Source organism: Lactuca sativa, chromosome 3 (genome assembly GCF_002870075.4).
Source record: "Lactuca sativa cultivar Salinas chromosome 3, Lsat_Salinas_v11, whole genome shotgun sequence".
Lineage (NCBI taxonomy): Eukaryota > Viridiplantae > Streptophyta > Magnoliopsida > Asterales > Asteraceae > Lactuca > Lactuca sativa.
Window position 1 is genome coordinate 43,478,328 of NC_056625.2, and position 24,784 is coordinate 43,503,111.

The 24,784-nt window shown below is 37.7% G+C and overlaps 2 protein-coding genes across 2 annotated transcripts; one reads left to right on the forward strand and one right to left on the reverse strand.

The window, feature by feature from the left end:
- Nucleotides 1-7,883: 7,883 nt before the first annotated feature.
- LOC111919364 (uncharacterized) lies at nt 7,884-8,927 on the reverse strand. Its single transcript, XM_023914955.2, has 2 exons — nt 8,300-8,927; nt 7,884-8,222 (listed from the first exon to the last, which is right to left on the reverse strand). The coding sequence occupies exons 1-2, from the start codon at nt 8,891-8,893 to the stop codon at nt 7,980-7,982; spliced, it is 837 nt and encodes a 278-aa protein (XP_023770723.1). The 5' UTR covers nt 8,894-8,927; the 3' UTR covers nt 7,884-7,979.
- A 1,123-nt stretch (nt 8,928-10,050) lies between these two features.
- LOC111919341 (11-beta-hydroxysteroid dehydrogenase-like 4A) lies at nt 10,051-11,828 on the forward strand. Its single transcript, XM_023914931.2, has 7 exons — nt 10,051-10,245; nt 10,328-10,355; nt 10,399-10,569; nt 10,653-10,732; nt 11,037-11,168; nt 11,373-11,525; nt 11,610-11,828. The coding sequence occupies exons 1-7, from the start codon at nt 10,051-10,053 to the stop codon at nt 11,820-11,822; spliced, it is 972 nt and encodes a 323-aa protein (XP_023770699.1). The 3' UTR covers nt 11,823-11,828.
- Nucleotides 11,829-24,784: the final 12,956 nt, after the last annotated feature.

Sequence of the window (24,784 nt, forward strand, 5' to 3'; positions counted from 1 at the left end):
TAATATCTTTTAGTCAAAAAACTAATTACCAATTAATTATTGACTAATATTAATTAAACAATATGATTTCTCCTTTAATATATTATTCCCATAATATATTAATAAATCATATTTACTCCTTTCTCTCCATATTTCATCCTATCAAGTTGCTTTGGTGAAGGCAACCCAAAAGGACCATGCACCATCGGGTCAAGTACATACCAAAATAGTTATGGACTTAGACACTAATCCAACAATTTAGAAACATGTAACAAACTAATATAATTGACTTTTGGTGATTAAGTAATGTAGATTTGCTTATGAGTTGGATTACTACATTTTATCTATTGTTTATTTTGTGTTTTATTTTGCATATTTTACTTCCAGAATAATTGGATTATTCAAAATTCACAGTCGTTCGTATTTTTGGAAGTAAGTAGTGAATTAAGGTTGTCATGAATTGGGTTGTAGATTGTCTAAGAGTTTAGACATATCAATGGTTTGTTGCAACATTAATAAGAACTTGAAAATAGGGATTTTAATTATTGGATTAACCCATGATCAGAGAATTTATCACATGTAATTCTGAGACGATAATATTTTATAATCTTTAAACGAAGATATATGACTCGTGGTTTGCAAATCAATTGTGCATTGATAATATGTAAACACATCAGTAACTTGATGCTATAAAATGTATTGTTGTGCATAATTTGGTGAAATAGCACAAGCATATAAATCAAAGTGTATCTGTTCCTTTTACACTTAAGGGGAAAAGGCGATATCTTTGGCCCTCTCGATGATTTGGTGTTGACTTATAGTGTCGGACCCGGCCAAGACTAAATTGATGTGCTCGATTAGTAGTTCTTTGTCATTACAAATCAGAATTTGGGAAACAAAGTATTGGACAATGAGATTCATTTTGTTCCATGTCTCATGTCCACATGATATATTGCATAATGGAGGATTATATAATCACTTATCTTACGACACGTATCTGATTGGGTCAGAGTTCATCAGCGGCTTTTAAGAGCTACAATTTGCTAATCAGTATTTGAAGTTATACTAGAAACTTTAGTTATTAGACTTATCCAAGTGGGAGACAGTTGGATTAGGTGTCTAATCCTATAGCTATAATTGGTATATACTTAAATTGATAGTAGCACAGTCCTTTTGGGTTGCCCTCCAGACTAGCAACTAGACAGGATGATTTTAGAGAAAAGAGGTTGATGTATTATTAGATTAATAAATTGAAATAAATGATTTGTTAATATATATTATGAGAATAATATATTAATTAGAAATAGTAATATTTAATTAATATTTAATCAGAAATTAGTTGGAATTAATTTTTGGATTAAAGGAATAAACTAAAAGTGTAGGGACTGAAGTGCAATTGTTTAATAGTTGAGCAAGAGGAAATTTAGAACCCTCCATAAAGGCTTGGACGATTTTCTTAAGGCCTAAGGGATTCTAGAATAATTGCTGAAGGATAAACAGGAAAATGGATAATTACCTGGTTTAAGATAATCTTGGATTAGGGTTTATCTAGGCTTTCCTGACTACAATATATAAACAACCTCAACCCTAAGAATTTCGGCAACCTGCTTCTTGGAATACCGAGCCAAATTTTAGAGCATCTCTCTTCCTTCTCAATCATCTTCCATTGCTAGTGTTGGGTGTGAACCACTAGAGGCGTGACATTTGTGACGTTTGCTGTGAAGGCTTCATCAACACATGGATTTGTATTATTATTACTATATAACGATCAAGGTATGATTCTCATAACTCTAATTGTGTATTTTGATTATATACTAGTGTTCTAGGGTTTCTATTTTGTTGTTCAAGTTGTATGTTCAATTAGAGAAAACATAGATCAAATTATTTAGGGTTGCATGCACACATAGGATTTATATGTTTTCCATAATTCCCATCAGTAATCTCTAGTTGTTTAGCGAGCAATATTTGGTTGATTTAGTTCCCCTTCCTTTGCGTGAGAACAAGATTATTATGGGTATGGATTGGCTGAGTCCCAATGGGGAGGTTATCGATTATGAGCAGCAGTTAGATCGGATTCGAACCCCGAGAGTTAGTGATTCCGGGAGAGAGAGCTCATAGTGGGCCGAAGTTGTATTCAACAATAAGGGCTAGACGTTATTTTCAATAGGGTTGCTCCAGATTTTTCGCCTATGTTATGGATACTCATGATAAGGTTAAGGCGACTGTGGATGATCTGCCTATTATGTGGGATTATCTGGATGTGTTTCCGAAGGATTTTCCTTAGGTGCCTCCAACGAGGCATGTTGAGTTCATGATTGATCTGGTTCCAGGTGCGACTCCGATTTCCAAAGCACCATATCGGTTGGCTCCTCCTGAGATGCAGGAGTTGTCTACATAGCTGTAGGAGTTGTTAGATAAGGAATTTATTCGACTGAGCAGGTTGCCATGGGGAGCACTAATCTTATTGGTGAAGAAGAAGGATGGGTCCCATCATATGTGTATTGGAAACTGGGAGTTGAATAAGGTAGCGGTGAAAAATTGTTATCCACAGGATTGATGATCTTTTTGACCAGCTTCAGGGTGCATCTTGGTTCTCCAGGATTGACTTGCGACCGAGTTATCATCAGATGAGGGTTAGAGACAAGAATGTGCAGAAGATAGCTTTTCGGACTCGTTATGGTCATTACGAGTTCGTAGTGATGCCTTTTGGGGTCACCAATGCTCCAACTGCGTTCACGGATCTCATGAACCGCGTGTGTAGGCCAATGCTAGATCTGTTTGTGATTGTAATTATCAATGATATCCTAGTCTATTCCAAGACCCGGGAGCAGCACGAGGAGCACTTGAGGGAAGTGGTAGAGATTTGAAGAGACAAAGACTTTTTGCAAAGTTCTCCAAGTGTGAGTTCTGGTTACGTGATGTGCAGTTTCTGGGGCACCTTGTCAACCAAAATGGTATTCTGGTCGATCCGGCCAAGGTCGAAGTTGTGATGCGGTGGGAGGTTCCGAGGTCTCCATCTGAGATTCAGAGTTTCCTTAGTCTAGCATATTAATATCGGAGCTTTATTTATGATTTCTCCAAGATAGTTGTTCCTTTGACTCAGTTGATAAAGAAGACATTTACATTTTGCTGGGGTCCTGAGTAGCTCACAACTTTAGAGACCTTGAGACAACGATTATGTAAGGCACCGATTTTGACCCTGCCGGAGGGTGTTGAGGATTTTGTGGTCTATTGTGATGCGTCGATCATGGGCTTGGGAGCAGTGTTGACACAGAGGGGTCGCGTGATCGCTTACGCTTCGAGGCAGCTGAAGCCTCATGAGGCGAATTATCTGACTCATGATTTGGAGTTGGGGGATGTGGTTTTTGCCCTGAAGATTTGGCGGCATTACCTCTATAGGGTCTGTTGTACTATTTACACGGATCACAAGAGCCTGAGGTACCTGATGGATTAGCCAAATCTTAATATGAGGCAGCGCTGATGGTTGGATGTGGTGAAGGATTATGATTGTGAGATCCTTTATCACCCGGGGAAGGTCAATGTGGTAGCCGATGCTCTCAGCCGCAAGGCGGTCGCGGCTCCGATCAAGGATATATGTTTGAGGATGACCGTGATTACTCCACAATTGGATCGGATTCGTTAGGCTCAGGTCGAGACTATAAAGGAAGAGCACTGGAAGGTTGAGAGAATTATGGGTCAGGTGGCTTCCTTCCATCATGATAAGCGTGGGTTGTTGACTCTTCATCGGCGGGTTTGGGTTCCATATTGGGGCGGTGTGCGTCAGGTTTTGATGGAGTAGGCTCACAAGTCTAAGTTATCGATTCATCCTGGTGCGACGAAGGTGTATAGGGATGTGGCTTGGTATGTGGAGCGTTGCTTGACTTGCAGGAAAGTCAAGGTTGAGCATCAGTGGCCTCACGAATGCAGCCGTTGGATATTCCCATATGGAAATAGGAGGATATTACCATGGATTTCATCACGAAGTTCCACATTCAGGAGAGTGTTTTTGTGGAGAAGTTGGCCGAGGTATACATCAGGGAGGTTGTGGCATGGCACGGGGTGCAAGTTTCCATGGTTTCAGACAGGGATGTTAGGTTTACTTCCATGTTTTGGAAGAAGTTCCATCGTGAGTTGGGTACTCGTCTCCATTTCAACACAACGTTCCATCCATAGAATAATGGTTAGAGCGAGTGAACAATTCAAAAATTAGAGGATATGCTTCAGGAGTATTTTTGGACTTTGGTGGGAGTTGGGATACGTATCTTCTGTTAGCGGAATTTTCGTATAACAACAATTACGATGCTAGCATTGATCGATCTCCTTTTCAGATGCTCTATGGGAGGAAATGAAGGACCCCGATTTGTTAGGGCGAAGTCGGTCAGCGGGTTATGGGGAGTACCGAGGTGGTACTCAAGGCCATTGAGTTGATCCAGCCGGTTCGAAGTAGGCTTCAGACAGCTCAGAGTCAGCTGAAAAGTTATGCCGACAGACACCGATCAGATCTAGAGTTTCAGGTGGGCGATATGATTCTCTTGAAGGTGTCACCTTAGAAAGGTATCATTCGATTGAGGAATATGGGCAAGTTGGGCCCTAGGTATATTGGTGCTTTCATGGTTTTGGCACGGGTGGGCCAAGGTTGCATATCGTTTGGATCTTCTCGATGAGCTCAGTCATATTCACATCATGTTCCATGTCTCTCAGCTATGGAAGTGCTTAGTGGATGATTCTGCCATGGTACCGTTGGAGGATATTCAGGTGGATGACCACCTGAATTATATTAAGAGACTAGTGGTGATTCTTGATCGGAAATCGAAAACCTTGAGGAAGAAGGTTGTTGGGTTGGTGAAAGTGCAACGGCAACATCACAACGGTTCGAAGTGGACTTGGAAGTCGGAAGATGAGATAAGGGAGCACTATTTGGAATTGTTTGGAGCAGCGCACTTCGAGGACAAAGACAGATTCAAGTGGGGGAGAATTGTAACACTTAAACTGGCTATGTACATACTTAACCATCCTTATGTAAAGCATTGAAATTTTGGTCCTTGTGGCTAGTACGAGGGGCGTACCACAGTATACGCTTGGCGCACTAGCTGAAAGATGAACGCGGGCATCCACCACGTATGTTGAGCATTTGTGGATTATGTTGGGCATACGTTGGTCATGGGTAAACCCTAATTTTTAGGGTTTGTTCCCTATTTAAGCTTCATTAACCCACCTTGTGGACATTTTAGACCAACCTCCACCCTTTGAAAACCCTAATTCATCCCTTTGCCTTATGTAGTGCTCTTGTGCTTTTGTTTTGAACTTTGTTGGGTTTTGTGCATCTTGAAGTGGTAGAAGAAGAAGTTTGAAGACTCATTCCTTGGAGGAGATCTTAGAGATCCAGATTTAGCTCCATCATTTGGTGACTTTTGAGGTATAAAGTTCATACCTTGTCTACTCTTTGCATTGATATACTCTTTAACTGTTTGTGGTCATTTTGGTCCCTTTTGGTTGGCCTTGATGAGCTAAGCCCGTTTTAGAAGCTAAATCTTGTAGATCTAGACATTTTAAGGGTCCCTTAAGCATAAATTTGTGATATTTATGGTATTTATGCACTCATGCATGTGTTAAGTCATTTGAGCTATATGAGCCTCATTAAGCCATGGATGCATGTAAAGTTGCCAACTTTACGTGATAAACCACCTTAAGGAAGTTAGACCTGAGTGTTGGGTTTAATTCTAATCAATTAAGAGCTGAATGATGGATGTTGGCTAAGCTAGGGAGTACGTTAGTACACTGCGCGTACAAGCCCCATAGCGAGTATGCTAAGCGTACAAGCTGAGTACGCCTCGCGTACTCAGTAGGTGGGCTTTAGACTCATGGGCTCTCAGTTTTGGGACATGTTTGGATGTATGTGATTAGGGCCTTATTGGGCCATCAGGTTTTAGTTGGGCTGATGTTTTATTTTGTGTTCACTTGGATGATGGCCCACAAAGGGACTTGGGCTCAATTTGGAAAATTAGGCCATATATAGGCTTTGTGTTTGGTTTTGATACGAAATAAAAGTTTGTTTTTCACAAAAATCGGCAACGGAAGACTTTAAAAATAACAAGTTTATTTTTTATTTATAACAAAACCAAAGCATCATGGATCCATTTATAGAGGTTAGAATGAAATAAAAACAACCATATGATGTTTTAGAGATAACCTTTGAAGTCTTTTAACCCACTTGGTTTTGGGGTGTTGATGAAGATAGTAAAAGATCAAAATGTATGATTTTCTCTACAAGTATCCACTATCAAGAGTAAGACATTTGGAATGCTAGTTCCTTCTTGTATTCTTGAGTTTCTAAAGCCTTTAAGTGCTTAACTCAAATAAGCACTAAAGAGCACAACTCAAGAGGTCTTCTAAACACTAAACTAACTTCAAATGAGAGAGAGGAAGAAGAGAAGAAGAACACACGGTTCTAGAGAGAAAAGAGGGGAAGAAGAAGAGCTTCACTCTTGCAAAAATGCAAGCTTCATGCATCTCTTATATAGCCCATGAAAAGTAAGACTTAATCCTTAAAATACTCTAAAGTAATAAAAAGTAAGGCCAGCATCAAAATTTTAGTTTTTAAATTCTTTTACAAAAAGCGAAACTATGGCCAAAAACCAAACTAAATAAAGATGACAATAATAAGCCAATAGGTCGATGACACGTAGCTTTACAGATGGCCCTCCGATGACTCATTGACCATTTGGAACATCTTTTTGACGGATGTATGTTTTGGTTGTATTCGGAATTTCACATACATATAAGAAGAAGCTATGATTAAACTTTTAAGTTCAAAAAATTATATTAATAAGATTAACATACGAAAACAAAATATCTAAATTAAATACTTATAGTTCAAGCAAGGACAACCAGGAAAATGCAACACCTAACACTAGCTCATTTCTCTTAATTTATGAGAGACATAGACACACAAACTATATATATAAAAAGGTTGTTTACTTAACGATATGCAACATTGGTTACCAACAGGTCCAACCATGGTTTGCTAAGGCAGCACCAGCCAGCTATGGTGGTTCCCTTGTTTTTCCAGAAGCCACCATCGATAGGAACATTACGGAGGGCTCAACCTTTGTTCTAGTACCATTGGCAAATCTTGCAGAAGTAGCATGAAAGTTTGTAGTTATTATAGTGCATGTTTAACATGAAGTGTTTGAGAGCGTTTAACTTCTAGTTTTAGCTTTTCACAAAACACTTCATTTTAAACAAAAAAAATTGTTTGACACTATGAGTGTTTAGCTTTAAGTTTAAACAAAACACTTCAAATATAAAAGTTGCTACCATTTAACAAAACACCACTGAGTTTTTAAAATCAACTTTCAGAATTACCCTTATTATATATATATATATATATATATATATATATATATATATATATATATATATATAACAATTGCTGTTTTAAATAATTTTAAATATTTCGGAAACTTCGAACTACCAGCTACCAGTTATTTTTGACAAACATACTTATAGTTGGCAAGTCTTTTCTAAAAATCAGGCTTGACTCGATAGACGAACCAGTTGATCTATAACCAAGTTACCACACTTGATCAACTAAAAAACCGGGTTTGTAATGATGTATATATTATTATGATTTATAAAAAAAAATGACAAATTATCTTAGACAAACAACTATTTTGGCAGGGCACCCTAGCGAATTTTCAACTTTATGGCTATTTTTGAAAACGACTTAATTTTGCCTAAATTTTAGTAGAAACTTATTATTTTCTAGTATACCTGTCTTTCTTTATTTGTCCATAAAGCCATAATCATATTTGCTCATTTTGTTTCATATGTTTAGTTAATTAAATGAAATCAAACGAAGATCGATCATAAAAAAAAAAAAAAAAAAAAAAAAAAAAAAAAAAAAAAAAAGACCCGTTTCCCCGTATATCTAAACTTTATCAACATAAAACAAAAACATATTAACCCGTATTTTGGCGTGTATTAACGAACAGTCCATGTTAATCAGATTTCTCCGACTGTAGATGGTCTCTTGCAGCCCACATCCTGATTCCTGTGGGTGTTGGATACTTGGATCTCAAGTCCTTCACCGACGACTTCTCGTGTATCTCGTTTCTTTCCTTGAAATACTGCTCGAATGCTCTTGGAAGAAACCGTGGAATCAAAAATCCAAACAGATTGATTGAGAAATAACCCAGATTAGCCATCGCTAGGATTCTCCCAAACCAATACCATCCAACATCCTACTCGACACACAAATGTATATCAGAAAAATCACTTGATTACAACCTCTATGCATTAAGTAAAAGAGTTATCTTACCTTAATTCCTGCATTTAATGGCAGGGTTTTGTTGAACCACACATCTCGTACCCAATCCAATATAACAAAGATTCTTCTAACTGTATACAACATCGGCACCAAAGCCCTCACAGGAGGTGAAAACAAACACAGCCCACTTACAACCTTCTCCGTCAATATTTGAAACGAGAGTAAGAACAAGTGAGGTGTAGCCGACTTAACTGCATGATCGTCTCCCCTTACAAACCCTCCCAAAACATAAGCTAACGGCAAGAACAGCCCCACGGCGAGACCCGTAATCACATAAAGTCTAAAGGATCTACTTGACTGAAATAGTCGCTCTTTTGAAGTGGTGGCGGAGGTGTGCTCCGGGAAGACTAGTTGGGATAAGAGGAGGAGGTAGGCGGAGGTGATGGCTGGGAAGAGAAGGTCGAAGAGGGGGACAAGACCGCTAGCTGAGAAAACCGTTATGAAAGCTACCAACTGGAGGTCCATCATACGTAGTGATTCCATTACATCTTCAACGGCGCCGGCCGTCTGGTCTTGTCGGTGATTGTTTGGGGGGTTCTTGTCGCAGTCAGGGCGTGGCGCCACCGCAAGGGATACACCAGACATCTTTCTTTCCGTAAGGGTGATCAGGTTCTAAAACCAACGTAATGGATTGTGTTCGTTGCGGATCCTAGATTACACGTGGTGTGTTTGGAGCATGGGCGGCTATGTTTATCCACGTGGGATTCGGCAACGCTGGCCACGTGTCACAATTATTTCCATAAGCCTCAATGAATTATCATTTACGAGATTGCTACAATGTTAGTGAATAGATTAAATTAGCGATGGCAAAAAAATCCGAACCCGATTATTTCGGGTCGTATAACGAGTCGTTATCAAGTTTTTTATAGGGTTCGGAGCAGGGAATTGGTTATCCTCATATATATATATATATATATATATATATATATATATATATATATATATATATATATATATATATATATATATATAGTTTTTTAATTTTAAAAATTAAAAAAAAAAAAAAAAACATAAAATGACATGTGTATATTATTTATTTAAAAAAATATCATAAAATGACAAATATCAAAACTTATTAAAGATTGATATAATAAAATTGTCTTTATTTATTATAACAGAAATTAATTATTAAGTTGTATAAAATTGATGTAATCTATATCAAAGAATTAACGCATTGTTGTCAACGTCTATTTTCTATAACTATAAACTTTTTAGATTTTAGATACATGTAGAAAAGTATTACATATCTTGTATTTGATACTTGCTATATTTTGTAAACTGTTTGAAATGATTAGTTCAAATTGAAATTTCTAATTGTATAATGATTAAAAAGATTGAGACATGCATATCAGAAACAAAAAAGTAGTAGATCATTTTTTTTATTAGAAAATTTTTCCTTACTTCTTATTCCGAGTCTTTTCACCATCCCCACGACCACCCACATCCACCAAAGCATCTTTTTTGCTACTCTTGATACGAGGAGGCCCATTTGTCAAAAATGAACAAACATCCACATCCCAAAATTCTATCTACCTCAATTTTATACGACTTGAGTGTTAATAATTCCTTTTTTATTATAATCATATCCAGGTCAATATAAATTAATAATTTTCGAATCAATAAGAGACAAAAATAAAACTAAAAAAAACTGAGACGCATAGTTATAATGAGCGTAGTAAATGCACTATTGCAATTATTTGCTATCAAACCCAAAGGAAATCAGGCCCGGTGTGTTTATCGCTATGTATGAATCCTACTTTAATAACAAACTCACCAATGCACTTGTGTACTACGTTTTCTTGTTGCTTTTACTTCTCATTTCACCCTTTCTTTTCTTTTGTGAACTCGTCACCATCCTCCGATCATGTTTCCAACCTATTGAAAACATGTCAGGAAAAGTGGTTTTGATCACTGGTGCTTCATCGGGACTTGGAGAGGTATGTAAACCAAAAAAACATAAAGGCATAAACCTGATGGTTATTTCAACTTTTTTTTATTTGTTTTAATCATAAATGGCAGCTCATTGCTTACGAATACGCGAAAAAAGGTGCATGTTTAGTAATTGTCGCAATAAAAGAACCAGAAAAAAGGTGCATGTTTAGTAATTGTCGCAATAAAAGAACCAGAGAGTCGACTTGAGCAAGTGACAGATAAAGCACGTGAATTCGGCTCTCCAGATGTTATTTTCATGTTTGCGGATGTGTCGAAGGTTAATGAGTGTAGGATGTTCGTGGATGAGACCATTAGACATTTTGGTCGATGTGGGTAACCCCATAATCTCCAAATCATTTTTTTTTTTCAAATCATTTTTTGTGAATTAACATGATAATTGATCCCTTTGCAGTAGATCATCTTGTTTGTAATGCTGGAATCGGGTCCCTTTATTCGATTAACATTGGCGTCACCAAATTTACACCGGTTATGGTATGATCCTTTAAAGTGGAACTGAGATTTAGATTAGGACTAGTATTGGGTCTAGAACTGAGAGTGAGACTTTTGAGATAAAAAATGCATTTTTTCTTCTACTAACAAAGGTGATATAGTTCTCAATATCTAATGTGCACAAAAGAAATGAATGCTATTCACATCCTTATTATTAAAGATAATCTTGTCTGCCCCGGTTCAATTCAATTCACTATAGTCTGTCTCATCTAACAAATATAACCATAGTTCACAACTACTTCTCTCATAGCTACCATTGCAATGATTCATATAACAATGAGTGCAGGACATAAACTTTTGGGGATCAATTTATCCAACTTATTTTGCGATACCACATCTCATAAGAACTAATGGAAAGATTGTGGTCAATGCTTCATGTGGCGGAGTGTTGCACCCACCTAAAGGTGGCTTCTACAATGTAACAAACTACTACATTCGATCTATTTTTCTGTTTTCTCTTTGTTATATATATATATATATATATATATATATATATATATATATATATATATATATATATATATATATATATATATATATATATATATATATATATATATATATATATATATATATATATATATAACATTATCTAAGGTGCTTAATGTGTCTCAATTTTCAGGCAAGTAAAGCAGCCTTAATCAGCTTCTATGAGTCCCTTAGATTCGAAGTGTCTCCGAGAGTAACAATAACAATCTTGACACTCGGTTTCATAGAAACCAACATGATAACACCAAAGTACTCAACCAGTGGTGTTGGTGTTAGTCTAAGAAAAGTAAGTAACTACTGGTTCATTTCCCACTAAATCGTAACTGATAATATCGATTGTCTGTAAAAGCTTTTTCAAAACTTTGTGCAGGGTTTTGGAACCATCCACCCAACAATGGGGGCAGAGTCATGTGCAATAGCCATTGTCGATGGAGTATGCAAAGGAGCAACATCCATTACAGAACCAAGATTCATAAAGGCTCTGTTCTTGATTAAGTTCTTGTTCCCAGGACTACATCGTTTTCACATGAATATATTTTCCCTCGGGTTCTCTAAAGAACTAAAAGGAACATATGAAAACTGATATTATAGTTGGGTATGGAGTATGATTATAATATTTCTCTTTATGATTTTTAGTGGTTTCTTTGTTTCGTATGAAATTTGAAAATAATGGGTGTATTTTTGACAACTAGACTTATTCAAATAATTACATCTTGTGCGATGAAGATCCTTAATTATGTATATAAGATAGAATTATCAATTGCACAAAACTAGCTATAGGGTAGTGGGTAATGGATAGCTAGCAGCGTTTGTTTTTTGAGCGTTTAATTGAGAGCTTCTCCATGTAGCTTTTGATTTTTGAGCGTTTTATTTAGGCTAAAAGCTAAACGCTTCGATCACGGAACGAAGTTTTTTCTTTTTTACGAGCGTTTTCTTGAAAGCTAGAATTCAAAAACTCCCAAATATTGTGTGCCGAACATGCCCATAGATAATGCGGGGAACTCTACTGATTTTAGTAGTTGTCACACGATCATTTCTATCTTTCTTATAATTTGCCATCTTTTTTTTTTAATTTACCATCTTTTACTAAAATGCATTAAATTTTTCAAAATTCAATAAAACACATTTTTATAAATGAATAATTTATTTGCTAATCTTTTTATATTAAAAAAGTTTAATTTTTTATCTTGAAAATTCAAGAGTTCAATGGTCACTTAACTTCATATCAACTCAACGCCAACATGACGCCCATGTTGAGTTTAATTCATTGATTTCCAACTAGACGTTACACCTCAGTCATTCTATTAAATTGTGCATCGTGGATGCTCCAATTGTCACTTCAAATTTTATTCTAACAAATGATTAATTATTTAAAGAATATTGAATTCAATATGGTGTTTGGGACGGGAGTCAAAAGAAGTGTAACAGCCCAAAAATCCAGATAAATTTTTTCATTTCTAAATAAGGTTTACAACCATAAGTTTGATACTAGAAATCCATTACATAAAAAACCATCATATAAATCATCAGAGTATCCATATCAATGAATGCGGAAGATAATGGAGAGGGCATGCTGCATCATCAAGACGGACACTTCCCCTTGGAACCAGATGCACCTGAAATCACAATACAACTGTAAGCAAACTCTTAGTGAGTTTTTCCCAAAATAACACATGAAATACATACAAATGGGCCCAGCCAGGGGGTTTATTCCAAACCCAAAACAAGTATGGGCCGCAGCCCTGGGGTATATTTCAACCTAAACAGAGAGGGTATATTTCTAACCATCATGTCATACTAGGCCCCCATCATGGGGTATATTTCAACCGAATCACAACATATAACATACAACAACTAACAAGCAACATAACTGAATATTGGGCCGGCCTTGGTGCCTTAGACCGGAAGTTATAGTGAGAAGACTCACCTCAGTTTGCAGAAGCAATAGTTGCTCAGCTACCAATCCAAAAATCTTACATTGAATAAATATGCAAATTACCCTAATTAGGATTATGACACATCTTAGCCAAAGGCCTAGAATCCTAAGTTCACTTTCCTCCAATATGCCCCAAAAGCCTTCCTTCCTAAATTGGCCTAACATACATGACCCAAACAATAATGGGCCACAAGGCCTAATAAGCCCAACCATGCCAACTATGGTCCAAACTAGAACAAAAGCCCCAATAACTCTCAATAGGTCCAGACCCAAGGCTGAATAGGGACCAAATTGATCAAAAGCCCACCGAAAGCCCAACACCCACTGGAGGTGTACACCCAACGTACAACCTCAATACGCTTAGCATACAAGGTTTTGTGGGGGTACACGTGGCGTATAAGATAGTACGCCCAGTGTACAAGCAGTTTATGCACCAACAACCCGTAAGTACTTAGTATGTGGAAACTCAACGTCCAAAGCCAAATATGAGTCGATTAAGATGACATAGGGGATAAAGTTGGCAAATTTATGCCCTTGCATGCCACTTGGGAACCCAAAACCTCATTTAACCCATTAAGATCCCTTTTAAGACCTCAAATTCGTGGATGGAGTCTTAAAAATCATGAAACTGATATTTTTATGTATCTAAAATGTCCAATGAGCTTAGATCTAACATTTCTAACCACTAGAGTTGCTCAAACTCACAAGAGAGGGTTCATGGACTAAGAAAATACTCAAAACCAAACCTTAACTCAAACAATCAAAAACAATAGTAAGGTATGAGCTTTTTACCTCCACGAGCTCCCCAAGATACTCTAAATTCTGGATCCAAAAGCTCTTCCCACGTTCATGTTGAGTTTTGAGCATTCTAACACTCCTAAGGTGTTCATGCAACCCTAAATACCTTAGATCTATGTTTTCACTAATTATATATACAAAGGTGTTTCCAAGGTATTAAGCCTATAACTAGCATACAAAGATGTAAACTACACAAGATACTAGTTAGTGTAACATACCTTTTTATATGGCTGGAAGTCTTGATGCATTTTGGCCTTAAGAGCTTAGCCCCAATAGTGTAGAAGCCTCAAGTGGAATCACAACACATCAAGGACAAAGGTAGGACTTGAGAGAGAATCTCCATGCACTCTAAAACCTTCATGAACTCCAAGAACATGCACCCACACACTAGGCTTGGCGGTTTTAGGTCATCATATATGTATTTATATGTGTTGAATTCTAAGACTCATGGGTAAAACCCAAACCCATACCCATAGGTTTTATGATCCATGGTTCATGTAGCCCAACTCATTATGTATCCATACATAAACTTGATACAACATGGATCATAAGCCCAACACATATAAATATAACTAATTAACATAATTAGTCCCCATATATTTAATTAGCCTCTTTTTGATTACTAAATCAATTCCAAATTAATTCTTGATCAATACTAATTAAAACCATATGATTTCATATTAATATATTAGTACTTATAATATATTAATAAATCATATATAACCTTCTCTCAAGAGTCCATCCTAACAAATTGTCCTGATGATATGCAACCCAAATGGACCATGCTACTCTCGGGTTAAGTACATACCAATAATAGTTATTGGCTTAGACATCTAATCCACTAGTTTCCCACTTAGATAAGTCTAAAACTATTATTGCAAGTACGACTTCATAACTCGACTAGCAATCGTAGCTCTTAAAGCCATTGTCGAACACTGGACAAATCAAATGACGTGTCCATTAGATAAGTGGTCATATATTCCTCCATTCTAGATATCATATGGACTTAGACATGGATTATAATCATTCTCTCCGTTCATTTGTTGTTTCCTGATTTTCGATTTATGACAACTGACTAATTGCACAAATCAAATCAGTCCAGGCTTGGCCAAGCACTTCGGGGTGTCATCACTAAATCATCGAGGGGACCAAACATATCGCTTTTATCCTTATGAGGTAAAAGGAATGGATAAACTTCGACTCATATGCTTGTACTAACTATTTGTTGAGTCATACACAAAGGCACGTTTTATAACATTAAGTTACTGATGCGTTTTCATACAATCAATGTACACCCAACTCATAGTCAACAACTCATATCTCTAAGTTTGAAGAATATAAGATATTATCGTCTCATGATTCACTCGTGATAAAATCCATGAAGTGATTCAAATGAGCGTGGGTTTAATCCAATACTCAGACCTTATGAGCACTCATGAATGTTGCAGCAACCATTTCTATGTCTAATGCACCTTAGACAAATCATACAAGCCAAATTCATGACAGTCTTAATTCAATACCTACTTCCAACATATGACCGACTGTGGAGAGTTTGAATAACATAATTATTCTGGAAGTCAAAATATGCAAAGTGAAACACAAGAATAATACTAATCCTATATGGCCCCAACACTTTGAGAGTAAATTAAAAACACCTTTTATCTAAGCACCATATTGATTACTCATTGTTCATGTAATGTTTCGAATTATCGACTTAATACTTGAATTAAATCAATAGGCATGCCATGCTCCAAGCATGCAAACTATGTTTACCTATGATCCTTTCTTTTGTGAAATAGATCAATTGAACACGACTCCAATGATGCTCATTCCACAATCCTAATCCCTTTTGTAAATGGAAGAATACCAAACTCTTTCCATTTACTGTAATCTGTTAGATTCTAAACTTATATGCAATGATTCTCTTGTAATGACTATGCACAAAAGTCACAAAGATTTGGCAATTGACATTACAAAGTATTCCAATGCAGGTCAATTCAATGGAAATGAAGTCTCATATTTAAAGTACATTCCTCTGAACATCCTTCTTTCCATTAAGTTTTCTAATCTTACACAAATTCAGAGAATAACTTTCACCTATGGAAACAATTCCATATTACCATTTTGACTATCACTTCTGAACAAGAGTTGCCTCTTTTCAGAATATGTCAATATGGTCCAAAGTTTACGTTATACTCCCAATTGTCCACGATCAACCAATCTTTGGTAAACCTCAGATTGTCCTCGACAATTGTTTAATCATTTTAGTCATATCCGGTTCTATTCCTTTTTATTTGCCATGTTCTCACAATTCGAACTATGAAGAGAGATGTCGTAATCATAATCAAATTTTGAGAAAGCAACATATATAGAATTTCCTTATGTCGAACCATTCCAAAATAACATTCATATATATCTTTGACTAAAGTTGATTAAAATCTCAATCTAAGCTTGTAGAATTGGAATGAAGTATAAAATCCTCTCCCTTAATTATAGCAAAACAACTTTTCAAAGCGAATTGAAATTTTTGTTTTCTATAATTAACATTGCTAACCTGCAACACGTAACATAATAATCATGCTCCCACTAACATGATAATTATAATTTAACTAGCATAACACTTTGTGCTCCCACTAACTTTGACATGTACCCAGAAATCAGCTTGACTTCTAGAAATCAATACTTTATTAACTTTCTTACCAAAGTTCAGTTTTCTGATACGAGATGCTTTGACAAGACTTTATCAAAATCATACACCTTTCCTTAGATAGCATACATGTGTATCTAAACAATTTTAGAACTATGAAAAGGGATTTCGTAATCATAGTCTCAATTGTTTAGACCTTTGTCGTTTCTCAAAAGTCTATGTTAGTGTGTCGGTTTCCTCACCATCATTTTCATGAATTGGATAGAAACCTTATGGCACTTAGATTTTCTGGTGTATGTGTTCTTATCCATGTGAATTTGTCAAATCCATAATCACAAGACACGGTTAATAACAAATCCAAACTCATATGGACTGAACTTGTGCAGTCTTAACTTCTTGCCACCTGGCAGCACAAGGGCCTGTCATTGCTTAAAAGTTGTTATGCAACCAATTGAGAACTCATATGCAAAGCCAATTCTAACTGGAATGGGTACAGAAATAGGAATATATCAACATGATATATTGTATGTGAGAAGATCACAATGTGAATGTGAATGCAATGGGAAAATAAACAGTGTACAGTAGTATTGTATGTAAGTAACTACCAATGTACTAACTACCTTAAACCAGTTTGTTAATTAAGGTAAAATGTGATATGATTGTAACCATACTTGATAGACTAGTATAACACGACGCTCTAAGGCATAAAAAATGGTATGACATAGTCACCCGTAGACCTGCAGGTCCCACTATAGCTAGCAGCAAGGTGTAGGATAGTCAATCTTGTATAGATCTATACATCATTTCACGCTCTCCCTCCAGGAGACTCTCGTTTCAAAATGTAACACAACAGTAAATTGCCATGCCATGAAGTGGTGGTTCACATTAATGTTATAGTGTTCTAGTGTTCTAGTGTTTGTATAGTATATTCTAGTGTATTATATGTTCTCTCTGTACTAGTGTATTGTATGTTCTCTCTGTACTAGTGTATTGTATGTTCTCTTTGTATAGTGTAGTGTATGTTCTCTTTGCATAGTGTAGTGTATGTTCTCTTTGTATAGTGTAATGTATGTTCTCTTTGTTTCTCATAATAGTATATTCTCTCTGTTTCTCATAATAGTATATTTGTATTGACTCATGAATGAAATAAATATTGTATGTTTCATTATTCTAGTAATTGTAAGTAGTGACTTCCTAAACTATACCTATTATAGTCTACTAATAATGTTGTTTATATGAATGAACGTGTTTGCACACCTTTTCTACCCAAAGGTATTGAACTGAATGAATAACTGTAATATCTATATACATACACATAATATATAACTAAGATTCAAACGACCTTCGGACAAACAACTGATACCCTAAGTCAACAACCAAACAAGGAACATGAAATAAGGCAAGTTATCAGTCCTAAGTCTTTTCAATCCTACTTATATAACTATATCTATATAGACATGATTTTGATAAAGTATAAGTTTAAAAGAGTTTAAATAACGAGATTAATATGTAAAAGAGTTTGTAAAACTATTTGAAGCAATTTGTTTGGAAACACAGTATGAAGTATAAGAAATCTGTCTGTTTGATAGTTATTAATCACATGTGATTGATAGAATAACTATAATGTTTCTACTTGTATTCCCCCCCACCCCACAAAAGCATTTAAAATCATTTAAAAGATAAGTTAAGGGGTATGAACTCACCTGTAGTGAGTAGTTCGGATGAAAGAGTGGTATAGGATGCTAAGTGTCAAGTGAAGACTTGAGCACACACACGGATCCTATTTAGCATATAATGACACATATATGTATGTAATTAGTATTTATACAACAAATCAGGTAAGGGAAACACCCTAGGACTTAGGAAACACTTGGATTGCAGTGTTAGAAGTACAAAGGGTTGCATCTAAGGGGTTTACGACCATACTATGATGTTTACGGCCATGTGTTCATGGCCCTTGACTTTACGGTCATAGGGTTGACGGCGCTATGAGTTTACGACCGTAAACTCATGAAGTCTTGTGCCAAAAAGGTAACTTAAAGTCCTTACAAGCATCAAGAAGTGCTCTAGGTTAATTCCAAGCCTTAAAGAAGAGTTTATATCCAACTAGTAGCCATAACAAGGGTTTACGGCCAAGGGAGATGGTCATGGCCGTAAACTCTTCGAATTTATGCATTATTTGATGATTCAAGGCTAGAAATCAAGAGCTTAACAAGCCTAACTATGAGATAGAAGATATACTCTCGTTTTTGAAGCTTGGGAGGGGGTTCACGGTCCAAGAACTAGTAGGTGTTCTTGGTGAAATGAAGAACACTTGAAGATCTAACCAAAAGAAGAGATTTCATGGATGAAATCATGTATCTTCACTAGATATAGAAGGATATCAACATGGAAATAGAAAGATTACTTACTAGATTGAAGATCAAGATGAAAGTTCTTGATGATACTTGAGAGAGAAGTCGAGTTCTTGAGGTGTGATGGTGAATAATGAAGAAAAGAGATGGAATATCATGTTTAAGGACATGAGTTTACGGCCACCTTGAGTTTACGGCCGTAAACTCATATGGTGTGGCAGTAAACTCCACATGATGAAGTTTATGGCTTGCTTGGTGCACAATGGACTCAAGCAGATACTTCCTAACACCCGATCCTTGGTGGTACTAGGCTTAAAATGCCCTTATTGACTCTAAATAATGCTAGAAGATAGAAAAACGAATCCAACTTTGATTGATTTGATTAACTGTACATGATAGAAATTTCGGGTTGTCACAAACACCGCTCAACAAACCACACAACCTCCCTCTTCATGCAGGGCTGCCAGCAACTCAATCTCAGGTCTCGGTACATCTCTGTGGCCCCCTGATGGATAGAGAACTTGTGAAACATCCCAAAAGTACAAGCCAAAAATTTTGTTTTTAAAATATTATAAAAACTATAATCATCAACAATCAATAAGAAAACCCAGTGTCATGCATCTCAAAATCTCATATTAATTACTGTATCATAACAAATGAGAAAATATATCAGAGTATCAAACAATCCCAGGCTGAAAGCTGTGGTGTGTGCACTTCAATCTTCCCGAGCTCCTATTTTGAAAACTGAAGAACCTGAAAACAAAACAGAAAACTGTAAACAAGAATCATAGTGAGCTCCCCAAAACTACCACATACTATACAATAACACATATACATATACTGGGCCTTGCCCACTGCATTAGCCCCCGCTCGACATCGGACCGAAGTCTGGCATAACTTGGGCCCTGCCCACTGCATCAGGCCCCACTCGACATCGGACCGATGTCTGGAATAACTTGGGCCCCGCCCAATGCATCAGACCGAAGTCCGGAATAACTTGGGCACCGCCCACTGCATTGGGCCCCACCCGGCATCAGACTGAAGTTCGGAATAAACTGAACATAACATAAAAATATAACATAATCACATAGACTGCATCGGGCTTGCCCAAAATCGGACCGAAGCCCGGAACATATAACACATAACACAACATGCATGAATCACAAAGACATCAAGCATTCATAACTACTTCCTGGGACCACCCCGGCATTGGACCAAAGTCCAGAATACATATAAACTGCATCGGGCTAACCCCGATATACTACACTACTAAACGGGTCGGCATTGGTGCCTTAGACCCATTCCTACTAAAGGGAAACTCACCTCACACTACTGAAGTCCCGCTGATATAACCCTAGCTACTGGATGACAGATTCCTGAATCTGTCAACATCAAAATAACACCCAATTAATAATTGGGTTCTAACACATATCTATAAGTCCAGGCTTGGGTAAAGGCTACTTAGCTTGATTCAACCCAAGGCCCAATCCAACAGTCCAAAAGACTAATAATGAACTCAAGCCCATCATATGGCCCAATTTTCCAAATTGGGCCCAAACCTCTACATGGTCTTCCTTTAAGGCCCAATTGTTTAGTCCAGCCCAACATGTCTCATTCTAAGGGCCCAATATCATACAACCATCTAGGCCCAAACTACGGCCCATCTATGGCCTAATTTTCGAAATTGGGCCTAAACCCTCTGTGGACCTTACCCTAAAGCCCATCTAATTGTTCTAGTTCATATGATCATTCTTGGATGGCCTATTATTGGCCCAATTACCAAAACCCAGTAGAAAGGCCCAACTTAAGGCCCAAGTGAAATTAGGGTTTCACATAAAATGACGATTAGGGTTAAGTGTTTCTTACATAACCCATTAAGGACTTAATCCTTTAAGTCCTTTACTCTGCTAGATTAATAATACGGAGCAATTCAGCTTAACCCACCATCCAATCCCAATGGCCCAAAGGTGGGTCCCAATATGTCCAAGGCCCAAATACTCACAATTAGGCTTTTCTAAAACCTAATTAGGGTTTCCACCAAAACATGGCCCAATATGCCCAAAATCAATCTTTAAGCCCATTAGGGTTTTGCTAGTGGGGCACCACCCACTACCACCTTGGGTAGGGGTGGTTAACGGCGGCTCACGGCAGTTGCCACCACCTTACGGTGGTGGTTATCGTTCTTTTCATTACTCTTTTGCTAATTACAATTACAAGCTTTTAATCCATAAATAAACCCACACTAACTACTCTAACACACACACATCCATCCTAGTGGTGGTCGGCGGTGGCTCGTGGTGGCGGTGGCTTTTCTGTGAATCCCCGCTAAACAAAACACACATACAACCTCATAATAATCGCAAACAGCAATAACACATGAACACACACCTATAAATACACCCACAGCCACCTCCCACGGTGGCTGGTGGCGGCGGAATAAGGTAGAAACGGCAACCACAACGGCATAGCGGCGTTAATAGCGACAACCACCTTGGCCAGCCGCCATGGTGGTTCTTCTCAGTTGCCGGCCAACAACCCAACACGCAATAGATCTAGAAACGGCCTACCACTAGGTGGTGCACAACGAGCGGCAGCAGAAACAACCTTGGCAGCGAGCGATGGATACTACAACAGTGAGAGAAAGTGGCAGTTGGACAGAAGGTGGCGGCTGGAGTAGGCGTCCGAACCGCAACAACAAAACACCAGGACAACAACCATTACCCGTCGTCGCCGACAACAGAACAGTAGCAGCATTGGCGCCAACTGTCAGAGATAGCGGCGGCAGGCACTATCGACTTATTACACTTCGTCTCCGCCATCACAAGTCCTCTACGCCGGTCCTTGCTGCTGAGGGTGACAAGGGTTGATCAATGGTGCAAGGTGGTCGGAAGACGGATGGGTGGATGGTGGCGACGGTGTCGGAGGCAAGGAAGGGGGTGACAGCTACTACTCTTATTAGGTTTAGGGTTTAGGCTTATGAGGGTATCGGCTATATCCCCGTCCTTTAACATATCTTTTCCATAATGACGCTTCTAGTCCCTCCTACATAAAGTTTTTCCGAAAGAAGTCTACAATGACGCTTCTAGTCCCTCCTACATAAAGTTTTTCCGAAAGAAGTCTACCAATTAACTCTGAATTTTACCAATAGCCCCCCTCCCTCTACAAATCCTTTTCAAATTAGGTCCAAAATTTACTCTTTAGCCCCTTACTCCATAAAATCTTTTCAACCTTAATCCAACACTTACTTTTCAGCCCCTGACTTCAAAAATCCTTTCTAAACTAATCTGAAAATTATATTTTTAACCCCTTAAACTTTCAATTATAACTTTTTAACCCCCGAAACTAACTCCTTGCTACACTATTCCACTTTTCGGGCTATTATACATTCATTAATTTATTTATTTATTGAATAAATAAACGGGGTGTTACAACTCTCCCGCACTTAAATTAGATTTCGTCCTCGAAATCGTTCCTTACCACCCTTACGTGCCCAACCGCTCTAGTAACATGGTCACCATCCTGGGCACACCCTAGCCTTCCCAGGGTAGCTATGACCAATCTTCGCAAAGCCTTAAATTCCACTGGTGACCGAATTCCTCGCAACAAGTCCACATCCACTTTCTCTGAAATCTGTTGTCTTGAGATGGTATGATTCCCTGGCAAACCACTCAGATTGAATCATTCTCGGTGAAACTAGCCTGCATATCTCTAAACTGACTGCTCAACTTCTAATAGCTCAAGGTTTCCCACCATAAAATAGGATTACATGCCCAATTATCCCTACAGATCACTTATACTTGGTCAAGGCTCAGCAAATCCTACTGTGAGTGACTTGTCACTTCCCAGTCAACCAACTATTATGTCCGTGCTTGCAATGTACACAAATACTAACACTGCTCAATCGTTGAAACTGCATGAAACAACATGCTGCTACATGACCGCTTTCCCAAAATCTATCGAGACTTTCCCGGTCTCAATTCATCCGTCATTCATCTGAAATACCAGGTTCTAGCCCAGTTGTGGCATCAAAAGACTCCCACTTAGTCTCCTCACATGACTTCAAAACGAAATCCTCCTCTGGAACAAGTTGCCACTAGTTATCATGCCACTAAGGCTCTAATAAGTTTCTAATCTAACTGATTGAGTCCATACGTCGGATCCTGGCATCCTCCAAATCCAAGGCTAAAAAAATGACTACTATCTGACTAATGGTAGCCTGATATCGCAGGAATCTTATTCGGTCCATTGCTTCCCTGATTCCATAACTGTAGTAGCGCTCCTACAGTCTTATCACTGGCTCAACCAAATCTAAACCATGTAGGTAATTCTAAAATCCAATCCATGGAATTCCATATCCTCACTGCTACACCCGAACTGGTGGGTACTACTCTTTTTTCCGTTTCCTAACAACACACTCATGCTATCTACCAACCTAGTGAATGCTACGGCAACACCCGCAGACTTACGATGCTCTATCATCATATGGCTGCTAGTGAATGCTACGGCTACTACCGCATACTTACAAGACTCTAAAACTATCTGGATGCTAGTGAATGCTACGGCTACACCAGCAGACTTACAACACCTTCCATACTGGATTGAACACGCGCTTGGCCCGCACTCAACTGAACTCATGTCCTGACTAGAATCCCTAACCTGATTCCCTAAGGCTTGCTGGAAAACATTACGGGAATGCAATCTCCTTATTGGCAATTTTTTCCCGAACATCCATCTCACACTATCCTCAAACCATACAGTCGCTTGGGCTATCTTCCATCCTGACAAGGATGCGAAACTTATCCAAAATGCCATAACTGATGGGTTTTAGCCATAAGAACTTTCCTATGTGCGCATGCAAAACCCTAATGCTTGGATCTAGGCTTTCTAATAAAACATGCTTTGAATCCAAGACTTCTAATGACTAATTAGGTATAAGAACAATACTAAATCATATCTAGAATCATACCTTTGAATCGCTTGTTTGATCTTGTTGTCTTGGAGCTCTAGAGTCACAATTGTCACTCCTCTAATGGCTTACACACACCAAATAGCAAGGAGGATGATTTGAGAGAGAGGAGAAGGGAGGAATTCGGCCAGGGATTCTCTACTTTAGATCAAGTGCCGATTTCCCTTTGCCATAGGGTCTATTTATACTTGTACACTCCTTAAGGGTTACAGCTTAAACCCTAATTGGATAATCTTCTCTTAAAGCAATCCAAATCCATTCCTTAGACAGACTTGGACGATTTTAAGCTATCCTTTAGCTTCTAGAATCCGTCTACCCCTATCCAATATGGATTTACAGTCTAAAGTTTAACTATCAAACAATTTACAGTTTATACCCTCTTATTTAATTAATCTCTTCAAGTCACCAAATTAACTCTAATTAATTCTATGACTTATATTAATCAAATAAGAATATTATTATTCTTAATAATATTTATTCTCTCTTAATAAATCATCCTATCAAGTTGCTATGGTGAAGGCAACCCAAAAGGACCATGCACAACCGGGTCAAATACTTGCCTAATATAGTTGCAGCCTTAGACACTATTCCAACAGTCTCCCACTTGGATAAGTCTAGTAACTATATGCACAAGTACAATTCGATTTGCAATCGTAGCTCTCAAAGACACTATCAAACTCTGATCTAATCAATCTTGTCCTTTAGATAAGGGATCGTACAGTCCTCTGTTAGATATCATGCTGACAATTCTATGGAATGATTAGTCTAGCATTTAGGTTTCTCGATCTCCGATTTATTCGACATAGAACTTAATCGAACACATCAATTCAGTTCTGACCGGGCC

What these genes read in the sequence shown, in the direction of transcription:
- LOC111919364 (XM_023914955.2), bottom strand. Translation starts at nt 8,893, where the DNA reads ATGTCTGGTGTATCCCTTGCGGTGGCGCCACGCCCTGACTGCGACAAG. An exon ending in CATTAAATGCAGGAATTAAG is followed by an intron (nt 8,223 to 8,299) that starts GTAAGATAACTC and finishes TGTGTCGAGTAG; the next exon opens with GATGTTGGATGGTATTGGTT.
- LOC111919341 (XM_023914931.2), top strand. Translation starts at nt 10,051, where the DNA reads ATGTATGAATCCTACTTTAATAACAAACTCACCAATGCACTTGTGTAC. An exon ending in CTTCATCGGGACTTGGAGAG is followed by an intron (nt 10,246 to 10,327) that starts GTATGTAAACCA and finishes CATAAATGGCAG; the next exon opens with CTCATTGCTTACGAATACGC. An exon ending in CTAAAGGTGGCTTCTACAAT is followed by an intron (nt 11,169 to 11,372) that starts GTAACAAACTAC and finishes CTCAATTTTCAG; the next exon opens with GCAAGTAAAGCAGCCTTAAT.